The sequence below is a fragment of the Perca flavescens genome, chromosome 21 (assembly GCF_004354835.1).
Source record: "Perca flavescens isolate YP-PL-M2 chromosome 21, PFLA_1.0, whole genome shotgun sequence".
Classification (NCBI taxonomy): Eukaryota; Metazoa; Chordata; class Actinopteri; order Perciformes; family Percidae; genus Perca; species Perca flavescens.
Genome location: NC_041351.1, coordinates 12,825,020 through 12,847,140, shown reverse-complemented (window position 1 = coordinate 12,847,140; position 22,121 = coordinate 12,825,020). Strand labels below are relative to the sequence as shown.

Genomic DNA, 22,121 nt, shown 5'->3' with positions numbered 1-22,121 from the left:
CCTTAGCTTCCTGTTGGAGCTTAACCGCTTACACAAGTACCACTGCGTGCACTCTGCTTACAAGGTTGCTGGGTTTGAATATAATTATTACTAATTTGGCCAATGCATTTTTATAAAACCTGATACAGTATTTCCAGTTTTATTTACAATGTCATTGCTTTTTATTAGACTAATAGACTAATAAGTCATTTTATTTCAACAAGGTATTGAAATTACTGTCATATGCTTTGGTGACGCTTTATGAACTGTAGGCAACTGCTACTTGCCGAGATGCTGTTTAAACACTTTCTTAGGTCACTGCACCTGAATTTCTGAATAAAAGGAAGACACAGATGTGCACATACTAAGTTGCTTTTATTAATACAGAACTGCATGCTACAGAGACTGTACAGCATAAACATTTATTCATTACAAAAAAACATGGTTTTTGAACCATTTAAAATAACAGGAAAAACAAACAAACAAAAAGATAAGAGCATAAAATAGAACAGGAACATCACAGCCGTTAAGGAAACATTCAAACTATTTATCATTAGCATCTTAATAAACCAGAGAAGAAATCGACAGATTACAGTCGCGTCATGTCAACTACAATGGCACCGAGTGGATGATTCTCTTGTAGCTTTTTTTACAGCCTCTTGCAACATCAACATGCCTATTTTTTCTATCTACCTATATGTAGTAGTGTACTTAAAAGTGGCAGTTTGTGTATTTTTTTGTATTTAATAGTTTTTTTATGAACCTCCTAATATACATAATTTGGCCCTTGTGGGTTTATACAGTATGATGTCCGCCTTTTTATTAAGTTTAAATTTTAATATTTGACAATTTGCTACCAAACACATTTGTTATAGCAACATTTATACTACATACATAGCAATCTATGTAACGTCACAGCAAAGAATGGTATCGAAAATAAAATAAAAACGACAAAAACAAACAAAAAAAGGATCCCTACAGCATGGTTGGTTAGAGGGGCAGAGAAAATTATCACAAAATTTGGCACGGAAAATCTGTACACAAATCTACAGTCTGAGAGATGTGACTGTGCAATAAAAAAGAAGGGCTTTAGACACTTTTCCAACTACTGAAGACACGGCACCCACTGTCTTGTTTCAAGTTTTCTTTTCTTCTTTTTGTAAAATGGCTTATAGACACATTTCTTGAAATGAAGTTGTGCATACTTCTGTTCATGAGATCTACACAGTACACTGAGTGGAATCCAGGTTTTCAGCAAGGAAAGAAATCAATAACAAAAGATTTGCCTTTTAAAACCTCCTTGTAAAAATGGATCATTCATATATAAGTCGTTTACCTTAAGAAAAAAAATTTGTACAATGTATTAAGAAAAAAAAGTCAAAAAGAGACACGTACAAGATACAACAAGCAATCTCTAAAGCAATAAATACTACTGGTCCTAGCGTTGTGACATTTTTAATAACCCTCAACCCTCCCACCCCGACCTCCCCTCAAACCCACCCAATTTGCCTGACTCCACCCCAAAGGTAAACAACAAAGAAAAAAGACAACGCAGTGGAAGAATGCATATTTAACACAGTAATCCCCCCTCCCCATTATTCTGTACATTTAAACAAGAACAAGTAACATCACAATTAAAGTTGTTCCTCAGAGAGGTGTCACCACCAGCCTCATGCCCTCCTAGAGTTTGAACAGATGTCAAATGATTGGTTCGCAAGCTCGTATTTAATACAAATAAAGAAGGAGAACCAACTCTTTCAAGAAAAGGGCTCACTGAATAATCTAGCCTACCTTTTTATATCCGTCTTTTAAACATTTTGAAGTTGAACTAGATAATTTTTCTGTTTGCACTGTTAAACACTACAAAAAAGACAAAACAAAATTCATAAAAATTTTGGCAGATTCACAAAGCTATACTACAGCTCATTGTATCATTTCTTTATAATAATTAGATTTTTTTTTTTGATAATGATGGGTCAAATATTGACCAATGAACTTTAATAAAACAAAAACTAAAATTTCAAAGCCTTATGGCACAGAAACATAAAGAGAAATGAACTGACAGCAAGTGAAATATAGCAGAGAGAGGGCCTAGAAAGGTGTGTGTGTGTATGTTTATGTGCAGAGCTAGAAAAGAGGAGAAGAATAAGGTAGACTATTCTATAGACTTGGTCACTAGCGACAGAGGCTGGGGGGCCGTTGAGGAGAGGAGCGAGTGGGAATGACACAGCGATGCCGAGGGCCGGACCATTGAGGACGCCACAGAGGAGCCCGGCTGCCGCGAGGACGAGACGTCACCGCGCTCCAGGGCTCCGTTGTGGGAGGAGGCGGCGGGCGTTTTCCTAGCTGCAGCAGAGTTTTCCAGCTGAACCAAAGATGGTGGTGGAGGCCCAACCAGGAGGTGCGGGTGATGGAGTGGCTGGTGGGCCGGTTTCATAGTCAGTGAGAGAGGTTGCATTTGTTCAGTCTGAGGTTTGGACTCTTTTGAGGAGGGGGAGGGAACCACTGAGGAGGGGGAGGATGGGGGGGAGTCTAGTAAGCTTCCGTCCGTAGAGGGAGGACTGGCACAGCTGCCTTCACCTTGGATGTAGCGAATGCACTTTTTTTTTCTCCTGAGGGACAAGATGAGAGAAAGAGAGCGTCTTTTAGCACCACATCTTCAAACTGCATCACCTCTTAGCACCTGTTGCCGACCTAAATGCACCTTTGCCTTTTTAAATTTAGGAAAACCACTACTTGTAAACTTGTTTTACATAACATAACATTTTGCAGGTGCATTTAAGTAGCTTGTGCTAAGACGAAAGGTAGAAATGACAGTCAATTTCCAAATACTAAACCATCAGACAGGACAGACACGAAGGAAAGATCACAGGTGAAGCAGCTGGACAGGAAGCAGCAGGGAAATGAAAAGCACACACAGAGATGATGATGATGATAATGATGAAAAAAGATTAGATGTAGTAATGGTTGCTCTCTGGATGTAAACTCTGCCTTTCTTACAGGCAGAGCTACAGCTGGAGATCAGCCTGTTCTCTCCAACAACACGAGGTTACTGGACCCGTCTCACTCGTCTAACTCGATCTGGCCCTGCTCTCTCTTCTCCTGAGGGGACAGAGTTTGGATACGAGGCGAAAAAGTCAACAAGATCCACACTACTGCGCATCTGCCCCAGAGACACAAGTGTGTGTGTGTGAGGGGTCAAGGCATCATGTTTGCATTCCTGCCTGGGGTCGGGACCCTCCCCCTGTCTGCTGATTCCTGAGGCCAGGCCCGTTGCGCTTAGTGGAACCCAATGATCAAGAAGGGGGGGGGGGCGTAGGAGAGTGTTGTATTTGTCTGCGGTGACTCTGCTGCGAAGGCTGTGTGCAGATCAGATTTGGTTAAGGGGGAATCTCTGCCCACCTCATCTTTACTCTGACCCTGGCAGTGACCCCTCTCTCAGCTCTCCATTCTATCACAAGGATGCCTGAAGGCCATGGAGTATTAGTATTTAAGACTCACAGGGACAGGGAGTAGGTTTAAAAAAATTAAAAAAAAGACTTATAAAAAAGAAAGATTGAGGATTTTGGCTCATCTACTGTTTAATTAAGGTTGTCAAATCAAACCTTTTTCTTGTAATTCTGAAGGAGTAAAATGTCTACATAAACACAAACAAAGAGCAGATTAATGAGAATGAAAAGAAAGAGGGACATCAACAAATCACATGAAAAGGGCTCACGAAACCTTGATCACATGCTAGGGTGAAAGACAAGCATGCATTTTAAATACGCTCGACAGTATAGGGACACAACACCGGACAGTATAAAAAGTCTAGGTCTAAGAGTGGGATTAAGGCTTTTAGAGCATTCTACACTGATACTGTAGCGCTGGGTGTTGCGGAGTATCGACTGGATGTAAAAAGGTATCATTTGCCACTACGTAGACATCTTGCTCTCGATAACTGTCTGTCAAACTGCAACAAATGAGCTAATATCCATTTTTTAACAGACATATCGATTCATAGTATGTGCCTGTGTATGTTATTGATTTTTCTGTCTCGGGGGAAATTACACCAGATGCATCTTTTAGGAAATGGAGCCCAGAGAGAACTTTTAACCTCTCGACTCCTAAAACAAAGACTGAATTATCGCGCTTTCCAGTCTCCTGATCTGCTGATCTGATATTATTGTTTAAGGAATAATGCAGTATTTTTAATAATGTGAGTTTCAGCTGGAAGGGAAATAATAGAGCCAAGTGGAAACACCAACAGTGGCGGACTGTGTGGAGGTGGGGTGAGTGTGACGTCCTACTTATTTTCAAAGACAAAAAATATAGGTGATAAATGTTGTTGAAATAGGTTTAAAAACAGCTCAGAATGGCCTCTTAATGCTGCAGTAAAGTGCAGCAATATACAAAAATCTGACTAAATGTTTGATTTTTGAGCCGACACTTTTTTTAAAAGATTAAAACAATACAAATGAAATGTGTAGCAGCAAAAACAGACGATGTGTTGCAATGGTTGGTGTTGAAGAGTTGTCACAAGAAAGTGGTGGGGCAAGGGTGTGGTGCAAGCCAGACAAAGAGAAGGGTATTACTTAGCAGAAACAAATACCTACCATGAAAATATTCCCAATTCAAAGACTGCTTGTGTCAGAACAGAAAGACAACAGGTAGGGACTAAGTAAGGGTTATTGAAGAGGAGTTTGGAGGAAGAAGAGGTGGAGAGGGAGGAGGAGGAAGAGGGCACAGAAAAGAGTGTCACTGAGCAGGCCCTCAGAGAAAGCAGGGCTAAATTTGTAAGCATAACATTGTTATTCAAAGGACGCCAATTAGGAACATACATGGACAATGCATGGAGAGAAAATGGATTTCAACCATAACAAGTCAGATTGTAAGGAATGTTATTCCAAATGACATTAGGAAACTATGACCTTGCAGCAAGATATTTTGTTGAGATGAAATATTGAGTAATCTTATTTAGAAATCCATTTTCTGCCACTGGGCTTGAACTGAGTTCAATGAGGAAAAATTGCTGTGAGGGAATTTATAGCAGGAAGCTCCTTAGTAAGGAAAAGGAGCAGAGGAGTTTGCCATCTGTTGCCACGCTGATGGAAACATGTTTGAGAGGAATATCTGAGCAAATAATCAAGGAGAAGAAGCTGCTCATTGTGGATGTCTTCCTCCCATTGGTACTACAGCAGTTATACCTGCATGGTTTGCACCATAAACTCAGCTGGTCAAGCCCGAACAAGGCACGACACTTCTTTGGGGTATTTGCATCTGTTAGCCAAAGAGGTAGACACAGACATACACACAGAGACAAAAAAAAACAAAAGAAAAAGAAAGAAAAAACAAAATGGACACGTCATTGCACAGACAAAAACATGTAGCCTGGGCTTAGGTTTAGGCTGGCAACACTGGGATGTCCTCCATATTGAACAAGCCATCAGGCTCCAGATCCTCCAAGCCCCGACCTGCCAGTTTAGGATTTCTGACCAATCTCAGTGAGGCTTATTGTACTGTACATCCTGCAATGAAACCCCCTGTAACCCTGTAAATGTTTCTTCATCGATACATACGCACAGACACCATTCACACAAACACTCTGGCATATGCTGGTAATACCCTTCTTCCCAAACAGGAGGTTAAAAAAAAATCAAATAGTGGGAACCTAGAGATAGACCGGCAGGGCGTGGCTGGAGGAAGCTGAGAGGTCACAATAGCCTGGCAGGACAGACAGTGGGAAGAAAAGAGGAAGAAGAGGCAGTAGAGAGCGAAGGAGGAAGTCCCAGTGTACAGTTACCCAGCCTTCACCTGGCCCTGGCCGGTGCAAGCACACACCATACACACCTGCACGGGCCACACCAGTTATTCTGTTGATCAAGCCCAAAGCGCGCTCGACACTTCTTAGGAGCGCTCAGGTCTGATGCCACAACAGGAAGGGGAAGCCAGCAGAGAGGAGGAAAAGAATCAAAACCAAAAACAATAAGGAACAGAAATCAAAAGGAAGAGAGAAATAAGGAGAAAAAACAGGTAACAGTGAATCTATGAAGCTTAGCAGTGGCTCATTGTGCAAGAAATCCCCTGCCCCCCAAAAAAAAATAACACACACCCGTAAAGCCATTCTCAAGTGTGCCTTTAAAGACAGGACTGAAGACAATTAGTGTGTTTTAGACATTAGTTAAATCAAAATGCATGTAAAGTATCAAATTATGACACAATATGGAAACAATCACTTTTAGTAATCTAAATTCTGACTGAAGTTAAAGCTGAAGATAAGATGCGGTGAAGAGGGTATAAATGGTGCAAATGCAAGTTGGATTAATTAATTGCTAGATGTTATCAGTGCACTATGGTTTCAAAAAGAAGAACTAGGCAGCAGTAGCAGAGTGCTGAATTAGCCCTAGCCAGGGGAAAGATTGAAAAGCTTGGAACCTGAGGAGGGAATCTACTCCTTAGACCTGGCATCAAACAGATGACTATTTTCCATAAACATTGGCTGTCTGTTGCAGAAAAGCTGCCAGTCACATGCTAGCTCTACCCAGTAACCGTGTGATTATCAGAAGTAGAGCAGAGTGACAGAAGAATATTGTGGTGGAGTGTTTAAGACCAGGTCTTGGCTGAGTAGAGACAGATTTAAAGGGAGAGTAAGCCAAACTGGCCTTTAAGAAAGCGCAGCTACTTAAGCATATAGATTAAGGAGGTTTACCCTGACATCACATCCTTCTGGTCATACTCCACAATGATAGCCTAACTTTATATATATAGTATATATACAGTATAGTTTCTCCAGCATACTGCATTGTGATTATGCCAAAATACGGAAAATGCTTAAGACTAAATAGCAACATGTGTAAACTGAGGTAAACAAAATTAAATATAATCTAGCTTGAAGTCAAAGAAACAGTAACATTTTAAGAAAAGAAAGCAGCAAACAAAGCAAAAAAGAGCATATTTAGATAGAATTTTATCTTAAACCTGTCTAATATTGCACATTATATACATTGTACATTAATTAAAAAAAAAAAAGAAGAAAAAAAAAAAAAAGAGTTAGTAATTTAATACTCAAAATGACATTAGCACCTGTAATCGGAGGGAGTGAAAGGCAAGGGTTTGGAAAATATTCTCTGTGTTCTGAAAAAAAAGAACAGATAGAGAGGCCTTCAAGAAGAAATCCGTCACCAAACGAGCGCAAAGTACATAATAACAAGTCGCCAAAGCTCCTCACAAAACGATCAGAAGAATATGAATCATTAGAATAAAAATGGATGAATCATAGAATTAGCAAACCTCCTTAATTTTAGGATGTAAGTGATTTTTCTTATGTTGATATAAAAGCATGCATGAAAGCAAGCAAGGGGCAGCCCAACAAGCGCGCGCGCGCACACACACACACACACACACACACACACACACACACACACACACACACACACACACACACACACACACACACAGTACTGTAGTGCGGTCTATCTGCAGGGCACAGGCATTATAAAAAGGGGCCACGTACACAACACTAGCAAAGTTAATGGCTCTCACAATCCTTCAACTTCACATTCTCAAAACATACATATAGCAATACCAGAACGCTAAGGGGCAAAGGGGGAGAGAAGGGGGGTGTCAAGAGGGGAGGGTGAGAAGGACTGTGGGGGTGTCATGCATATTCAATTGTTATTAGCTGGGGAAGGCTAGGGGAAAATAGGAAAAGGGGGGTATTACAAGCAACTCTACAATTTAAATATTGCATTGGGTATGATACAAAAAAGAAAGAAAAAAGCCAGGCACAATAACAAAAAAAAAAACATAACACAAAAAAAACTAGCTTGACTTTTATCTTGCAAGATGTCACATCTGCCTGACACATGATGGGGCTCTTCTAATATGGGAGATAATTGCAGCTCACTTACCATTGCTCTCTGCTTGCTGCTTTTCCCTTTTTCTCTTCTTCCTTTTCCCCTGTTGGTTAGCCGCCAAAAAAATAGAAAGAAAAAAATAGACACAGACAGGAACCTTAGTTATTATATTGCAGAATGCCCAAAACATGAAACAGAGAATAGGATTTTTCTTTGTGTTTACTTATTTATTTATTCATTCATTCTTTCTCTGCCTTTTTTTTCCTGTCTCTGCCCTCCGGTTTGTAACAGCCACTGCAGGCCAGACAAGAATTATCCCTCCTCTCTCTGGTTTTCTGCTATTTTCTTCTTTTTATGTTATCTTTTGTCTTATTTTCCTCTGCTCTGTGAACATCTAGACATCTTGATGAGCTTCTGTTATGGAGCTTCTGATTTCTCAAAGGCCGCTAGTGGAAGACTCTGGTCAGCTTGATCCCAAAACTGGACAAAATTGATGAGAATCTGCGCACTTATGTGTCAGGACAAAGTGTCTGGGGCACAAAACATTCCGCCGAGGATTCATATAAACAACATCATGATCAGACGTTGTTACAAATATTCCTTCGTGTCATAACAAAGTGGGCTTAGGTTAAGCCAATGTGTCCACACTTAGATATACATATCAAAAGAAAATTGCAAGGAGAAAGTGATCCCTCAGGCTAGAAAAGAGCAAAAGAAAGAACTCTTCCTGGTCATGTCACCTAGTGAAAGGGGAAAAGAACAGCCTGTTACGACTTGTAAACTTAAAAACTTACATAGTTGTCTCGTGCTGACCAGCCTGGGTACAGCTGCATGTGGAGCTGTCGCTCTTTCCTGGCCAGCTCGTAGTACTTGGCCTGCTCCTCCCGCGATAGGGCGTGCCACTGTGAAACGACAAGACACGAAAAGAAGAAAGAAAGATTTTTTTTACCATGAACAGGAAATATAAAAGGTATGCAGGTGAAGAACTGGACATACATCTACAGTACTGGGCAGTAGATCACCACAAAAACCTTTTAATCTTCTGAGAGGCCTGTGAATCCCAATCGTGGTCCTCGATTACCAAAACTCTGCCTGTCTTCTATCCCGCCAGGCTGCATTCAGCTTGAATCCCAGGCATAAATCAGCCCATGTTAACAATCACATTAGCAGGGCAGAGGGTCCGGGGCACCAGGATTGGGAACCACTTTGATAAGCCCTTGAGTTTGACCATTGAAGTGAAGGGTGCGGATCTAGTGATCTGTCAGGACTTACCCTCCGCCCCAGGATCTGGTTAATGGCAGCACTTTCCTTCAGTGTGCACTCAGCCACCACCTTGGCCCGCATCTCCTTCATGTAGAGCATGAAGGCATTCAGAGGCTTCTTTATGTGGACCTGCTTCTTTTTCTCCTCTTCCTTTTTAGCGTCTGACTGTTTTCTGTGGAGGACCAGAGGGCAGAAAGGTGAGCAGAGTCAACCTATGACTGGTTCATCACGTTCATGTAAGACCGAAATGTGTGTTAAGGGCAGTGAAATTTTACTCACGAGCTGTTGAGAGAGATGTCACTGTGGGAGGATTCCTGCTTGACGTTGGGTGTGACGATGGCTGGGTGTGGGATGCCCGTGGTGTGCAAACTGTGGTGAGGGGGCACCATGTGTGGGGGGAACCTAGAGGACAGAAGACTGTGTAAATCGTCAGAATGGACACGGGTGAAATGAGAAGATGGAGTACATGTATACACAAGACTAAAAGGGCTAAATTCCATTTCCATCTTTCAATGACATGTCAAAGTAGAAAGTGTTTTTTCAAGTTCCTTCATGGAAATGGAATTGGCCTTTAGCCACAAGAAAAGACATAAATGCACATACAAACATCCACATGAAAATGTCCGAGGCTGATTCCTGTGTAATTATTCACAACTAGTTAGGACAGATTTTACTCCTCAAAATGAGTGTTAGATCAAATGTCACACAATATATTTTGAGGACAGAACTCAGCCTGGACAGCTATACACTTCACACAAAAGGTATAATAGCAAGTTACGACAAACCATCATCAACCCATCAGTAAAATATGATTCGAAAGCATGAACGCTATATTGTGTGGCAATAATAAAGTGCAAATTGAACACCCAAAAAAACCTATACACTGAACACTTGGGCCAAGTGCATTTATTCACCTTCATTTAATCGCAACCTCATTGAGATTCATAATTTCTATCAAGAGTGTCCTAACCAATACAGGCAACAGTGCATGTAAGAGATTAAATGGAACACTTTAGCTTGATGGTTCTATGCACCTTAAACTTTTCTATTCATAGTTACAGAGAGACAGTGCACACTGATATATCAGTGCCATCCATAGCTTTTATCTGTGCTGAGACTGATCATGCACTTCCCAGGTGTGGAGGAACCCTGCTCACATTAGCTCCACACTTGCCTTAACAATTGTCACCTATGGTAGCAGAGGAAAAGGTTTCCAAATAAGATTTCAATTTCATCTGTAGATGGAAAAAATGCCAATTGCATAAATGCATTCATTGTTATATTTGAGGAAACTGCATTTTTAGCAATTGCACTGATATGAACATGCCAGGTTTTGGAGGGGTTTGGGTTTGGAGCTTGAACCATTATGTCTTATCAAGGAATATTGCAAACTAGATTAAAATGTTCTATCAAAGTCTAGTATCACTTCAGGTATTGGCTCTGTATTTGCTTCCTCCCATTCTTTTCTGCCAGTTCAGCACTGTCAGCAGCACTGACATTTTTTATCTTCATCCCTCTACACTCCTATCATCATTTCATCGTCTCTAACCGCTCAGCATATCGAGGCCAGAAACCCTTATTTATGAAAATGTTTCGCTGGCCGGGACAGCCATAAGACACTGCTGTTCTGTATGTGCCAGTGTATGTATGACACAAATTATTTGTGTTAGATTATTTGAACATGTACACGTCTTATCTGCATGTGTATGTTTACAGCGCTGCACCTCGGCTCCCTGTGACCACACACACATTTAAAAGAAGAGAGGAGGATGAAGGAGAAGAAAAAAAAGAGAAATAATTCTTTCTTTTTTTTAAAGCAGCTCATTATCCGGCTGTGTCTGGCTGCATGGCTCGGAGCCAGAATATAATGATGAGGATAAACTCGCCAAGAACAACTACTTTCTGTTGGAGGCCATCTCAGGGGAGTGCCAGTGCTCTCCCCCTCAAACTCTTTTCCTCTTTTTCTCCTTTCCCCTCTTCTCCCTTCATCACTGACACATTGGTGTTTGTGCCATGTCATCCGTTGATGGGGAGCTCGGCAGCAGTGGCTGCATATCACCCATCATTAGGGCTACTGCATTTCCCTCACTCACTGTTTCCTCCCTCCCTCCTTCTCTCTCTGTGCACTTGTTAAAATTTCCTGTGTTCCAAGATCTATTTTTTTCCTCCTTCTTCTTCTTCTTCTTCTTCTCTACTCCTCCCTGTCCCCTCACCACCTCCACGATTCCTATCTTCCTTCCTCCCCTCCTCCTGCTGCCACTGCATGGCCCAGGTTATGGTTTAAACATGACGGCCATCCCTTTGAAGCATGGGGGCATCATCATCATCATCATACGGGCTCATCAGCAGCAAGCAGTGCCTTGGACCAATTTAACCAACACAGAGAGGGAGACGCAGCAGAGACCCCCACCCATCCACCCACCCCAACCCTGGGGCTCCTACGTCTCAATCTAAAAGGTAAGAATGGCTGGCGGTGTTGGGGGGGTCACTGGCGCAGCAAGCCCAGTGTCAGCCAGTGCCATTTAATTGCCAATGCCAAGCAGTAGCCCCCGTGCCTGTTTAATGTATAATGATCCGGCCGGTGAGCTTCTCCCGTTCCCAAGGAAAAGAGAGGGAGCAGGTTGATGGGGTAACATATCAAAGGGCAGGCTTAAGCATGAGGGGCAAAGGAGCCTTCACATCCTCCTACCTGTCACACATACATTCACACGCACACACACAATACCAGGGCCCGGCACTGGCTCCAGCCCTATTATCAAAATAATGTCTTTCATTTGCTCCACTGACTGTCTCTACTCTCCTTGGCTCTTTTTCCTCCCGTCCTAAAAGAATGCATTTTTTAACAGGACCTAGGTGTAAGGTGCTCATCGCAGGACTACAAGGTACCAGATTCCTTCCTTGCATCCTAATTCAGTTCGTGGCTACGGCACAGGGGACTGACACTGAAGCAGCGCACTCCTGCAAAGAACTGGCCCCCGACAAGAGTACAAGGCCAGGATGTCTTTTCTCTCACATTTCTTCCATTCAGCCTGCTCCCTGCTCATAACAGTCGGGTCCATTCTTTGAACAAAACCAACTGGCTGAAGGCTATGTATGAAAGAATTTTTGCCATTTTTCTGACACAATTAGACAGATTTAGTCAACAAATAGATTTTCTTTCTCTTCCCTGTCAAAGCCAGAATTTAGATTTTTTTTTTTTGGAGATGTGTTAAACCCTGCCATTCTCCAGAGAGCTCCCAGAACCCTCCATCTATTCAGTTATACTAATTCAATTAGGGGCCTCATCATAGAGCATTAGCTCTTCCCCATGGCCAGTCCCCCCACACCCCAGCCAGTATATTCAATTAGCTGCACTGGAAATAAGATGATCACAATGTAGAGGCTGTCATTAAGGGACCAAATTAGCAGTCACTTAAAGCCCAGGTTGGCTGGGTACTGCTGCCAGATGCCGATGTCTGGACAAACCCAGCATCTGACCCTTTGCACCTGAGACTTGCTAGGGAAAGGCTGGGAGGGGCAAATCTGTCTCTAATCCAGACACCTTTCTCCAGAATGAGTTTAAATGTAACATTTGATGCAGTAAGGTATGAATATTTGAATCACTTAAAGGACAGTTTAACAGCAAAAAAAAAAGAAAAACAGCTGTGGGAGCTTACAAACTCAGCTTTCCCTTATTTTCAGGGCTATGCTTTAAAACAAATGTCATTCCCCCTAGTGACCTCTCCCTCCCTGCATATACATGATACATCAATGTAACAGGGCGCGAGGTCTAAACACACGCCCTCAGGAACTGCTTTTCCAATCAGGCTGTAATTAAAGTGAAGCTTGGCCTCATCCCTAGACTCTAAACCAGCCCCGTACATAGTCCCCTGCTGCAAGGGTGTGTAGAGAGGAGGAGGAGGTGGGGAGGAGGCGGAGTAGCAACTGGTGTTGTGGCCTTTTTGGGCATTTAGTCATTTAAAATTGTCGCTTTCCACACAATATAGAGGACATGCGTCCCTCAAGGGAACAGTAAGTAGTTTAACACCAACTGACAAACACACACGCACATGTATACAAGATGGCAACAAATACACAAACCCCCCATGGGTGCACTAATGTCCACAGCAGCACTTGAGCTGGACCCTAATGGGCTGGACCAAAGCACTAGCCAAGTGTCAGGCCCCGGCTTATATCATCTAGTCCCCTTCAAAGTGTTGCTGTGTTTGTTTATCGGTCTGACTGCTCATTTCTCACAGCATGGACATGCCCCAGCTCATTTCAGATCTGCCTGACATGCAGTGGGGGTAAATGTTCTTCAGGGGCCTCATTAGAAAATGATAAATATAATTAATATTTGAGCATGCTAGCTGGACTCGCACACTAGAGAATTTGTCCTTTTGAAAACAGAGATGGGAAGTGTGATCTCTCCTTAAGGGAGAAGTTGCTGCTCACCATCTCTGCATGCGAGTGTGCGTTTGTGTTGCTTGTGCATTGCCCTCACAGCCAACACAGACACACAACTGAATGTATGAGTAAGTGAGAAGTGTGTGTTTCGCTCCTAGGTCTTAACTCACCTTGACATGGATGCATTGACAGTGAGCGCAGTTGGGTAGGGGTGTCTAAAACCCCCTGTTGTGATTGGATAAACAGGTTGACCTTGCCTGGGAAGGGGGAAGAAAAGAAGAAAGGCGAAAAGGTAAAGGAACAGGGTTGATGGAAGAGGAGAAGATAAAGCCCTCTGTCTCTCTCCTCTCCCCACCGTGGGCCTCTTTATTCTCATTTGATCAGGACAAAAATCTAGGGGATTGCAGAGTGCAGATCAAAGGGAGGAAAACTCTGAACAATTTGAATGCCACAAATCTTGATAGCAATGGCTAATTAAATTTCATAACCCTTCGCTCGGTGTCGACAGAGTGGGACCCTGTTCCTCCCCAAGCTGGAACTAGGTGTTTTGTTGTGATAATTAAAGACGAGCGCGGGTCTCTTTAATGGAGCCATCACACTAATTGAGGTCTACACATCCAAAGACAAACAATAATGAATGTAAATTTATACCAAAATAAAGTGCAGCAAATCAAAGGGCGCCATGGCTGCGCTCGGGGCCTCTCTCGGTATTTAGATCGCGGTGAGAAAACATTAAATTAACAGAGCTTAATTTGTAGCCTTTTGTCATATTAAACAGTGTTGACAAGAGTTACCAGGGGAGAGCCCCCGTGTGGAATTGTGGGTAAAATACGGGCAATCACGGTTCATTACTCTAATTGGACTATACAGGGACATGTAAAATAGTATTTGCCACAAAGTAGCAAGCTGAGGTTGGTGAGGGCCTGAAGAGGCTGCAATGGGTTGTTGTGGTCCAGGAGTGAGGGTGTTAGAAGGTTAAGGGATGCGGTTTGAGTTTAGAGGCCTTAAACACAGAGAGAGCACCTACTCTGGGCACCGAAAGGAGACAGAGACAGCTTCCATACTTAACTTTGTGTACATAAAGAACAACATCCTGCTGTGCAGGGTTCACACATGTAACCCTATATGCTACTATTGCTTGCTGTGATTTGGCTTGAAATACAGTTTATTAATCTTGACAATATGTGGGTATTGCGAACCTTTTCACACAACTCATAAGAGAATACAGTAGAAAGAGTGATTAAAAAAAAGATTTTGCTTACTGTGGTACTAGCCATCCTAACGGATGAGGGATCTGGCCGACAGCGCCAGGTGACAGTGGGTAATAGGGAGATATATCTGGAGGATGTGGAGGCCTTGGGATTCCTGTGGAATAAAGAGGATGACAGGAGCAGGGAGGAGGTGGACAGACAAGATGATGACAGAGAGAGAACCAAATCTTTGTCAGTGCTGAATTCATTCTTTGTTGAGAGTTTCACATCTGAAAGGGGCAGACATCACAGGAGTGCAGATGGGAGGATGAGGAGGAGGAAGAGGGCTTGTTGCTCGCGTGTACACAGTGCTAAATCACACTTCCTGATCAAAGGCCTTTGAGGCTGCGGCGGCACATTGTGTTGGAAGAGGCAGAGGGGGGAGAGGTGAGGAGAGAACACCAACACGATTCTTGTCACATTTGTCTACTGATTCAAAAGATCAATTATATAAAATGACTGAGGTTTAGAAGTTAACAAAACACAACAATATAATTAAAGCCTTCTCTGCGATCAGAGAGCTGCTCATACAGGGCTCCAGGTTGAGTCAGGCTGATTTACACTGACATAATGGCTGGATGGATATGGATTCTACCTGATATTATGCATGAATAAACCCATATTATAAATACGCAGCAGTTACAGATTATGAGCTAAAAGTCAGCATCAATTAAACTACAAGTTGCTTTTAAGTTGAAGTTGACTAGGGTTGACTATTTCAATAGCTGTATGTTTCGACACAGTTAATGACAATGTGAGTGCTTGTATTGGCTCGTTGTCTCCATTCGTCCAACCGATCCTCAGATTTAACATAAAACCAGTACAGAATTTAGTTTGTTGTCCCCCACAGACAAACTGACAAAGATGTCCAATTTGAGGACAGCTCTCGTTGAGGGAATCATTGAGCAATCGCAGCATCCACAGTGTTGCCTTTGCTTTCTGTGGCAGCTGACAGGTGAAGAAACTGCATCGACAAGCTGCCCTGAATGAACGCCTTGAAAAGGTCTCGTACACAGCCGGTTGTAAAAATAACTTGAAACAAGGAACAATAGACGTGTAAAAGCACAGCAGGGAGGTTTGTGCGCTCGGTAGACCAGGAACTTGGGGACTTTCATTTTTGCTGTGTGTTTCTTCCACGCAGCTGGCTCGCCTGCGCAGATGCTGTTGCAGATATTTCGAACAGTGCCAACATGGCCGAAGGAAGGCTAGATCGATCTTCATAGATCAGAACTTGGCCGGTGTTCGTGGTTACACCCAAACTCTGCAGCTGATCCAGGTTATCCAGGAACTTAAGGGGGATTCTGTTACTGATGGACAATGTGCAGCGCAGCAGATTGTCTCTAAACGGAGAACTTTTTCCTTGGAGTACCGCTTGGAGTAAAGGCAAATTCTATTAAAAAATGGAAAGCCTTGCGAACATTATCCCATCACCACCCAGCACTGAAGACCTAATACAGCTCATTAATTAATTAAACACTGAGCCCAATTAAGCAGCCCTATTAAGCACTACATTAAACAGCAGCTGGCACATTATTTCCCCTTTGTATGAACCATCATAATAAGGGAACATTATTACCTAAAACATTGACTGCATCCACTAGAGACCACTGAAAAGCATGAAATTATTCCTTGCACTGAAAATGCATTAACCTGAAAGGATAGGCTGAATGAAGTGCTGGGTCAAGATGCCCACAGAAATGAGTAAAATTGCTTAAAAATGCATGCTGAATGGTTGTGGGAGAGATGTGTGGGCAGAATCTGACTACTTAACATGGACACTCTAAAAATCTGCAGGATCAACAGGCTGTAAAGACATACCAACAGAGTCGATCATCAACAGTCTGTATAAATCCAAGTGCTAAGTTTGCGTCTTCCATTTTAAGGATTTTTGTGTACTTATGTAAAAATATGATTCCGAGAAGACAGTCTTGAGGACTCCGGTCTCTGGTAAGTGAGGACCTCCCAACTACAGTGGCCGTCTTGTTTTGAGTCTTGGCAAACGGAGTTGTGGTCATGAGAAGTCGAGGTTGTTTGCTGAATTCCATGTTTTACGAGGAGGTTTATGAGCCACTGTTCAGGTTCTTGTTCTTGAATGTAAGGCCACTTTCCATTTAAGCCAAACCACGTTAATGAGTGTGATAGCTAATTCAATCAGTAAGATGAGAGCAGCAGTTGTCAACAAGAAGTACTTGAGATGACTATGACTTTGTCCCACTATAACTATCACAGTCTCGTAAACAGTCCTGGTTATGTTTCTGAGGTCAATAAATAAGCAGTTAATGGACAAATTTAGCATTTCTATTTCATAATACTTCCTCTCATAATATATGGGGGGTATCAATATTGAAAAGGACAGTTTACTTTATAGAATACATGTATTGTAAATATGACACTTGAATTATCTTTTAATCTTGAATTGTTTTGACAAGAATATCTCTACAGACAGACAGACAGACGCCATAGAGACAAACAAAGTCCTGAATATGTGATCCATGGTGGCAGGGCATAATAAAACATTTACACACCCATCGGTGCAAACACTTTCTAAGAGCTGAAGTGCCTTATCTAAGGAGAGATGCTTCTGCGGATTTCTCAACTTCTTGAAATGTATCAGGGTGTTCAAAAGTTTCATCCTTGACACTTTTAAAACACTCTTTTCTAAAGGTGTTGTTTTTAGCAGGAATCAAGTAGCATGTTACTAACTGAAATTCTACTTTGAATAAAAAATCTCCACACAGCAGTCAAACATACTTGCATGCAGTGTAAAAATACTTCACCTGTTTTGGGATCCACGTCTGACTGTAGGTGAGGTGGGGGGTTCCCCGGTGTGAAGTGCTCATTGCTGTAGGTGATCAGAGGTGTGAGCGGGTGCACATGGTGAGGGTGCTGTACCACTGGAACCTTATTAGACTGAGAGAAAAAAGAGAGAGATAGATGGATAGTGATAAAGAGAGAGAGATAGAGAGAGAGAGAGAAAGGGGGAAAGAAAAAAGAGGCCAGGGTGTTAATATCTGGGTTAGGGGATAGAGATGCAGGCGTCTGCCACAGAATTACAACTTGGTCTGAAGGCTCTCGAGCTATCAAATTCATGGTACTCTCGAGGCGCCAAACCGCCAAGCCACAGTGAAAATATTGTGGTTTGTAATTAAAAACACTTCTGCGGTGTCACCCTGGAATTCAGTAACACAATCTAAGAGGCTTGGGGGGTTTGCCAGTTCACATTTGGGTCTAATGTGTGATGAACCACGGTTGCAGTCAAGTAATCGATCATCTGTAAACCACGGAATCAAGGCAGCGCGTGTAAATCCACAGTCATTAGCAGCTCCAGTCGCCGCTCTGCTTGCTTCTCCTCCTCCTTGCTCTCGAGCCTTCTCCTGGTCTCCCCTCTTCCTCGCTCCCCTTCCCTCATCTATTCTCCTAGGGCACGGTTCACGGAGGGTAGGGGTGTATTGTAATAAAAGGGATTGGAGAGAGGAGGTGGGGCTGAAAAATCCATTTCTGCATTTTTGCCAAATTAGTTTTAGCTATGTAATCTTCTCTTTGTGCTCCTAAGTGGTGCAGGCCCCCTTTTTTCAATTACCCAAAGATTACAGTGGAGCTTTAGGGGTGTGCTGCCGTGGGCCCCTGTGTTAACCGGAGCTCAGCCCCTCTCATCAGGCCAGGCTGAGACAGAAACTAATACACACAGTCCACAGTCCCCCGACCACAAAATAACCAGATTAGAGCTCTGCTGTAGATTAGGCTGGTGGAAGAGGCTGCTCTCGCCTCTTTACCCACACATCCTTATCCCGCCCTTAGCAGTCAAAGAAGCAGCACTAATCAGGCTTATCATAACATGGATGATATGTTCAGGGGGAGAGGAGTTAGACGCCAAGCTGTGTGTGTGTGTGTGTGTGTGTGTGTGTGTGTGTGTGTGTGTGTGTGTGTATTTTCAATCTGCTCCCTCATAGGCCACACACCCTCATTAGCGACCTTAACCCATGCCAGAAAGAAGAAGAAAAAACGCTCCACTGTGGCACATTTCCAAAATACTTTGAAAAACATTAATGGGACTAGATGGTGGCAGGGGGGCATACATACAAATGATGCTCAGTTGTCCGATGCTCATTGACAATACATATGCAAAGCTGTGGGCCCAGGGCAAGACAAATGTAAGCAGAACTTAATGCTGCAAACTAATCATCTGCCTGGGCTGTTTGAGGCTGAAGTTAATATCGGGCCCGTGCAAGAGCTTAATACATCAACAGTCCATTCAGAGTCCCGTACTAAATTTTCACTGGGTAGTTAAAGCTGTCCATCTGTATGGTGCGTACAAGCCTGGCCATCTAGACCTCTATTCTGTAGTGGCAGTGGTGGGGGAGTGGAGAATGGGAAAGGGGGGGCATTCCCTATTGCCATGGTCCCAATGAAAGATTAATGAACCCCAGCAGAACTCCAGGGAGGCAGAGAGACTCCTGGGACTCATTCACAGCCCTGAGCTGAAAAGGCTATGGAGGAGAAAAGCAGAGAGGGGTTGGGTTGTGTATATGTGTTTGTGGGTCTGGGGGGGTGGTAGGCAAAATGGGATTCGTTAAAAAGAAACACAAACCAAAGCACTCCTCGTTGCGTAGCTGATCTGATCTGCGCATCTAAAATAGTGGGATGACAAAGAATAAACTGGTAGAAAAACAATCAGGATGGGGGTTATGACAGCTGCCAAATGCAGCTGATGAATCTGCAGCTGAATGCTAGAAGATGGCCTCTGTCTCCCTCTCTCTTGCTCCCTCTTTTTCCTCTTGTCCCCCCTCTATCTCTCACCTCCTAACCTCCTCCTTCATGACTCCCTACTCTTCCCTCGGGTAATGATGTGAAAGAATGTTGTCAATTCTTCATCTCTTGGTGCTGAAAAGCTTTAGTGGCCATTTAAATGAGTTCTTTTGTCCAGGGGCCCCAGCCATTGAGAAGACAGTTCAAAATGCCCATCCACTGAGTCCACATTTAGACAGAGGGTGTTAGTGAGGGTGTGTATGGGACAGAGAGAGACGGAGAGAGCTAGAAGCCAGCCGATTTACATCATAGTCACTTGTGGTCCAAGAGTGTGCTCTTTTTTTTTAATCCTGAAAAGCCCAGAGCGAGGCAAATAGTAACTGGCTGGATTGACTGCTGCCTCCACAGTTGGCTCAGTCCACTACAGACATTGGCTGAACCGTGAAGATAAGAAAAGAACATGGCTACATGAATTCAAGTTTTGGTATGTTGGTGGCCTTTGCTACTTTCCAATGAATGATCTTTAAATGGTATATTTTTACACTCCTTCAGAGGTCTTTCCTTTCCTCTATCTGCTGACATGGGTGAAAGCTGCCAGTGACAACAGTCAAAATCACACCCACAGTGTTGATCACCCAACGCATACATGGTCACTCATCTGATGTGGACTTCCTGTAGTCTGATGTGTTCAATCAGCTCACCTGCTTACTCTACATGTCATGTGATGATCACACACGAAGCAGCATCCACTTTGTCTCCCGCTGATGTCAAGACAGCACCCGGTGGTCCCCGCGGAAAGGAGGCCCGGCACCTGCCCTGTGGCCACTGTGGGACAATACAAGCCCAGGACTCGTCTGGCAGGCTGCTGGGGGCTTCAGCCGCACAGAGCCCAAAGAGCGGAGAGAAACAAACGCAAGCAACGTGGGAGGCTTTTACTCTCCCTGCTCAACAAAAGCCAGGGGAAAAGAAAGAACACTTCCTGCCCCTACACCCCCGCTGACTTGCATCCTTCCCACCACCTCCGTCATTACAATAAACAAATATAGCAGAAGACAAAAAAGCACACCGCTCTGTAGTCATAAAGACCAGGTTTTCAAGCCTCAAAAAAGAGATTTGGCATTCAAAAGACTGCAGAAAAATTTAAGAGCACACTCTTGCACAAACATCAATGAGCACATTGACTCTTTTCTCGTCCAGGACACATACAGCGCCTGCTGCTGAGGAAGGCCAGTTCTGTGAAGTGCAGGCAGCACACTTAAGTACAGCAGACACAAACAGAAGCAGAAGTTGCCGCCTCTGGTTATGTTATTGATATTGCCTTGGCTCTATTTATTCTATTTTATTCTTCTATTTCCAACTGCAAGGCTCACAAGCTCAAAAGAAAAAATGCTTATACCACTGAATATATTTAGTTTTTTGTGTCATTGTGATCACCCTCTATTCAAGATGGGGCTTCTTTACAATACCTGCTAATCTACTAGCCATTGATGGCTAACAAATGCCACTATTTTTTGGTTTCAAAACTTCAAACAAAGTAAAACTCATCTCACAAGCTGCAGTGCTGGTACGACCAGAATACTATCTCAAGTGTAAAATATTTCCTATAATAGCTGGTGACTAATGCTGTTGCGCCATCGTGTGAAAAGAGCCTTTTGGAAGTGGACAAATGAATGAGCTGCTTTAAGTCGGACCTGTGGGGAGGGAGAGAGGGTTACAGGAGAGGGGGGGGGGTGAGAAAGTGACAGCAGGACGGAGTGAGACAAAGGGAGGGAGACACAGAGGTGGAGACCGGACAGGAAAAAGCTGTTGGCCTTGCATTTCCGCCTGGTGGCACCTCGCAGGGCCAATTTGAGCCCTAAATGTAAAGGTGATGACCTTGCTGGCCCAGGGGGTGGGGTGGCCGGGCGGAGGCCTAGAGCCTCTGTCTTTCTGCTTTATGTCATGATATGATGAGTTGTCACAACAGCTTGCGGGGCGCTAATGAGCTGTAGTGAGGCCGGGGCAAGGAAGGGAGGCCAGGAAGAGAGGAGAGAGATGTGGGGATGACAGTGCCGTGATGGATTGGGGTCCTCTCAGGCCTCCAAATTCCAAAGCAAGCAGAAAAAGCTGTCAGAGTGCCCTGAGCCTCTCCCAGAGCGTGTAAGTGTTCCACTTCCAAGGCACATAAAGTGACAACACAGAACACACACACACAATACCAACACTGGGGGGCTGGTAAAGTTTAAGAGTCATTTGTATGTGTGTGTGAGTATGTGCACACTTTTTGCTTCAATTCTTTTTTTTTTTAAACAAAAAGTACAAACTGTGCTGCCACCAATTTAATGATTAATTTGATATAACTCAATGTCTTCCTGTTGAAATCTATTTACACACATGATTGCTGTTTTCCTTGGGGAGGTATAGAGTGCCCCCTCCAGGCTACAGATCTTCATCTCCTAGCAAACCACATATCACACACACACACACACACACACACACACACACACACACACACACACACACACACACACACACACACACACACACACACACACACACACACACACACACACACACAGCACTCAGTCAAATCAATCGTCAGATTCAAGCAGACAATCTAAAAGGAATACTTAGAGATTAACGGCAATGGAAATGCTCTGACAAATTAAAGGCTTATCAGAGC

The 22,121-nt window shown here is 43.3% G+C and overlaps 1 protein-coding gene across 19 annotated transcripts in view; it reads right to left on the bottom strand.

The window, feature by feature from the left end:
- Window positions 1–337: 337 nt before the first annotated feature.
- Window positions 338–22,121, bottom strand: part of tcf7l2 (transcription factor 7 like 2) — an 88,178-nt gene continuing 66,394 nt past the window's right edge. For 2 of the 19 annotated variants that reach the window (XM_028566942.1, XM_028566949.1), the window contains 10 exons: window positions 17,491–17,623; window positions 14,726–14,828; window positions 13,634–13,720; window positions 9,357–9,494; window positions 9,087–9,249; window positions 8,609–8,716; window positions 7,869–7,932; window positions 7,042–7,092; window positions 5,166–5,238; window positions 338–2,591 (listed from right to left, as the gene is read on the bottom strand). In XM_028566942.1, coding sequence (XP_028422743.1) covers window positions 2,135–2,591; window positions 5,166–5,238; window positions 7,042–7,092; window positions 7,869–7,932; window positions 8,609–8,716; window positions 9,087–9,249; window positions 9,357–9,494; window positions 13,634–13,720; window positions 14,726–14,828; window positions 17,491–17,623 — 1,377 coding nt within the window. In that variant the 3' untranslated portion in view covers window positions 338–2,134. Of the gene's footprint in view, window positions 2,592–5,165; window positions 5,239–5,808; window positions 5,882–7,041; window positions 7,093–7,868; window positions 7,933–8,608; window positions 8,717–9,086; window positions 9,250–9,356; window positions 9,495–13,633; window positions 13,721–14,725; window positions 14,829–17,490; window positions 17,624–22,121 lie in introns of all 19 variants that reach the window. The other 17 variants (XM_028566946.1, XM_028566953.1, XM_028566950.1 and 14 more) reach the window with 14 other exon arrangements.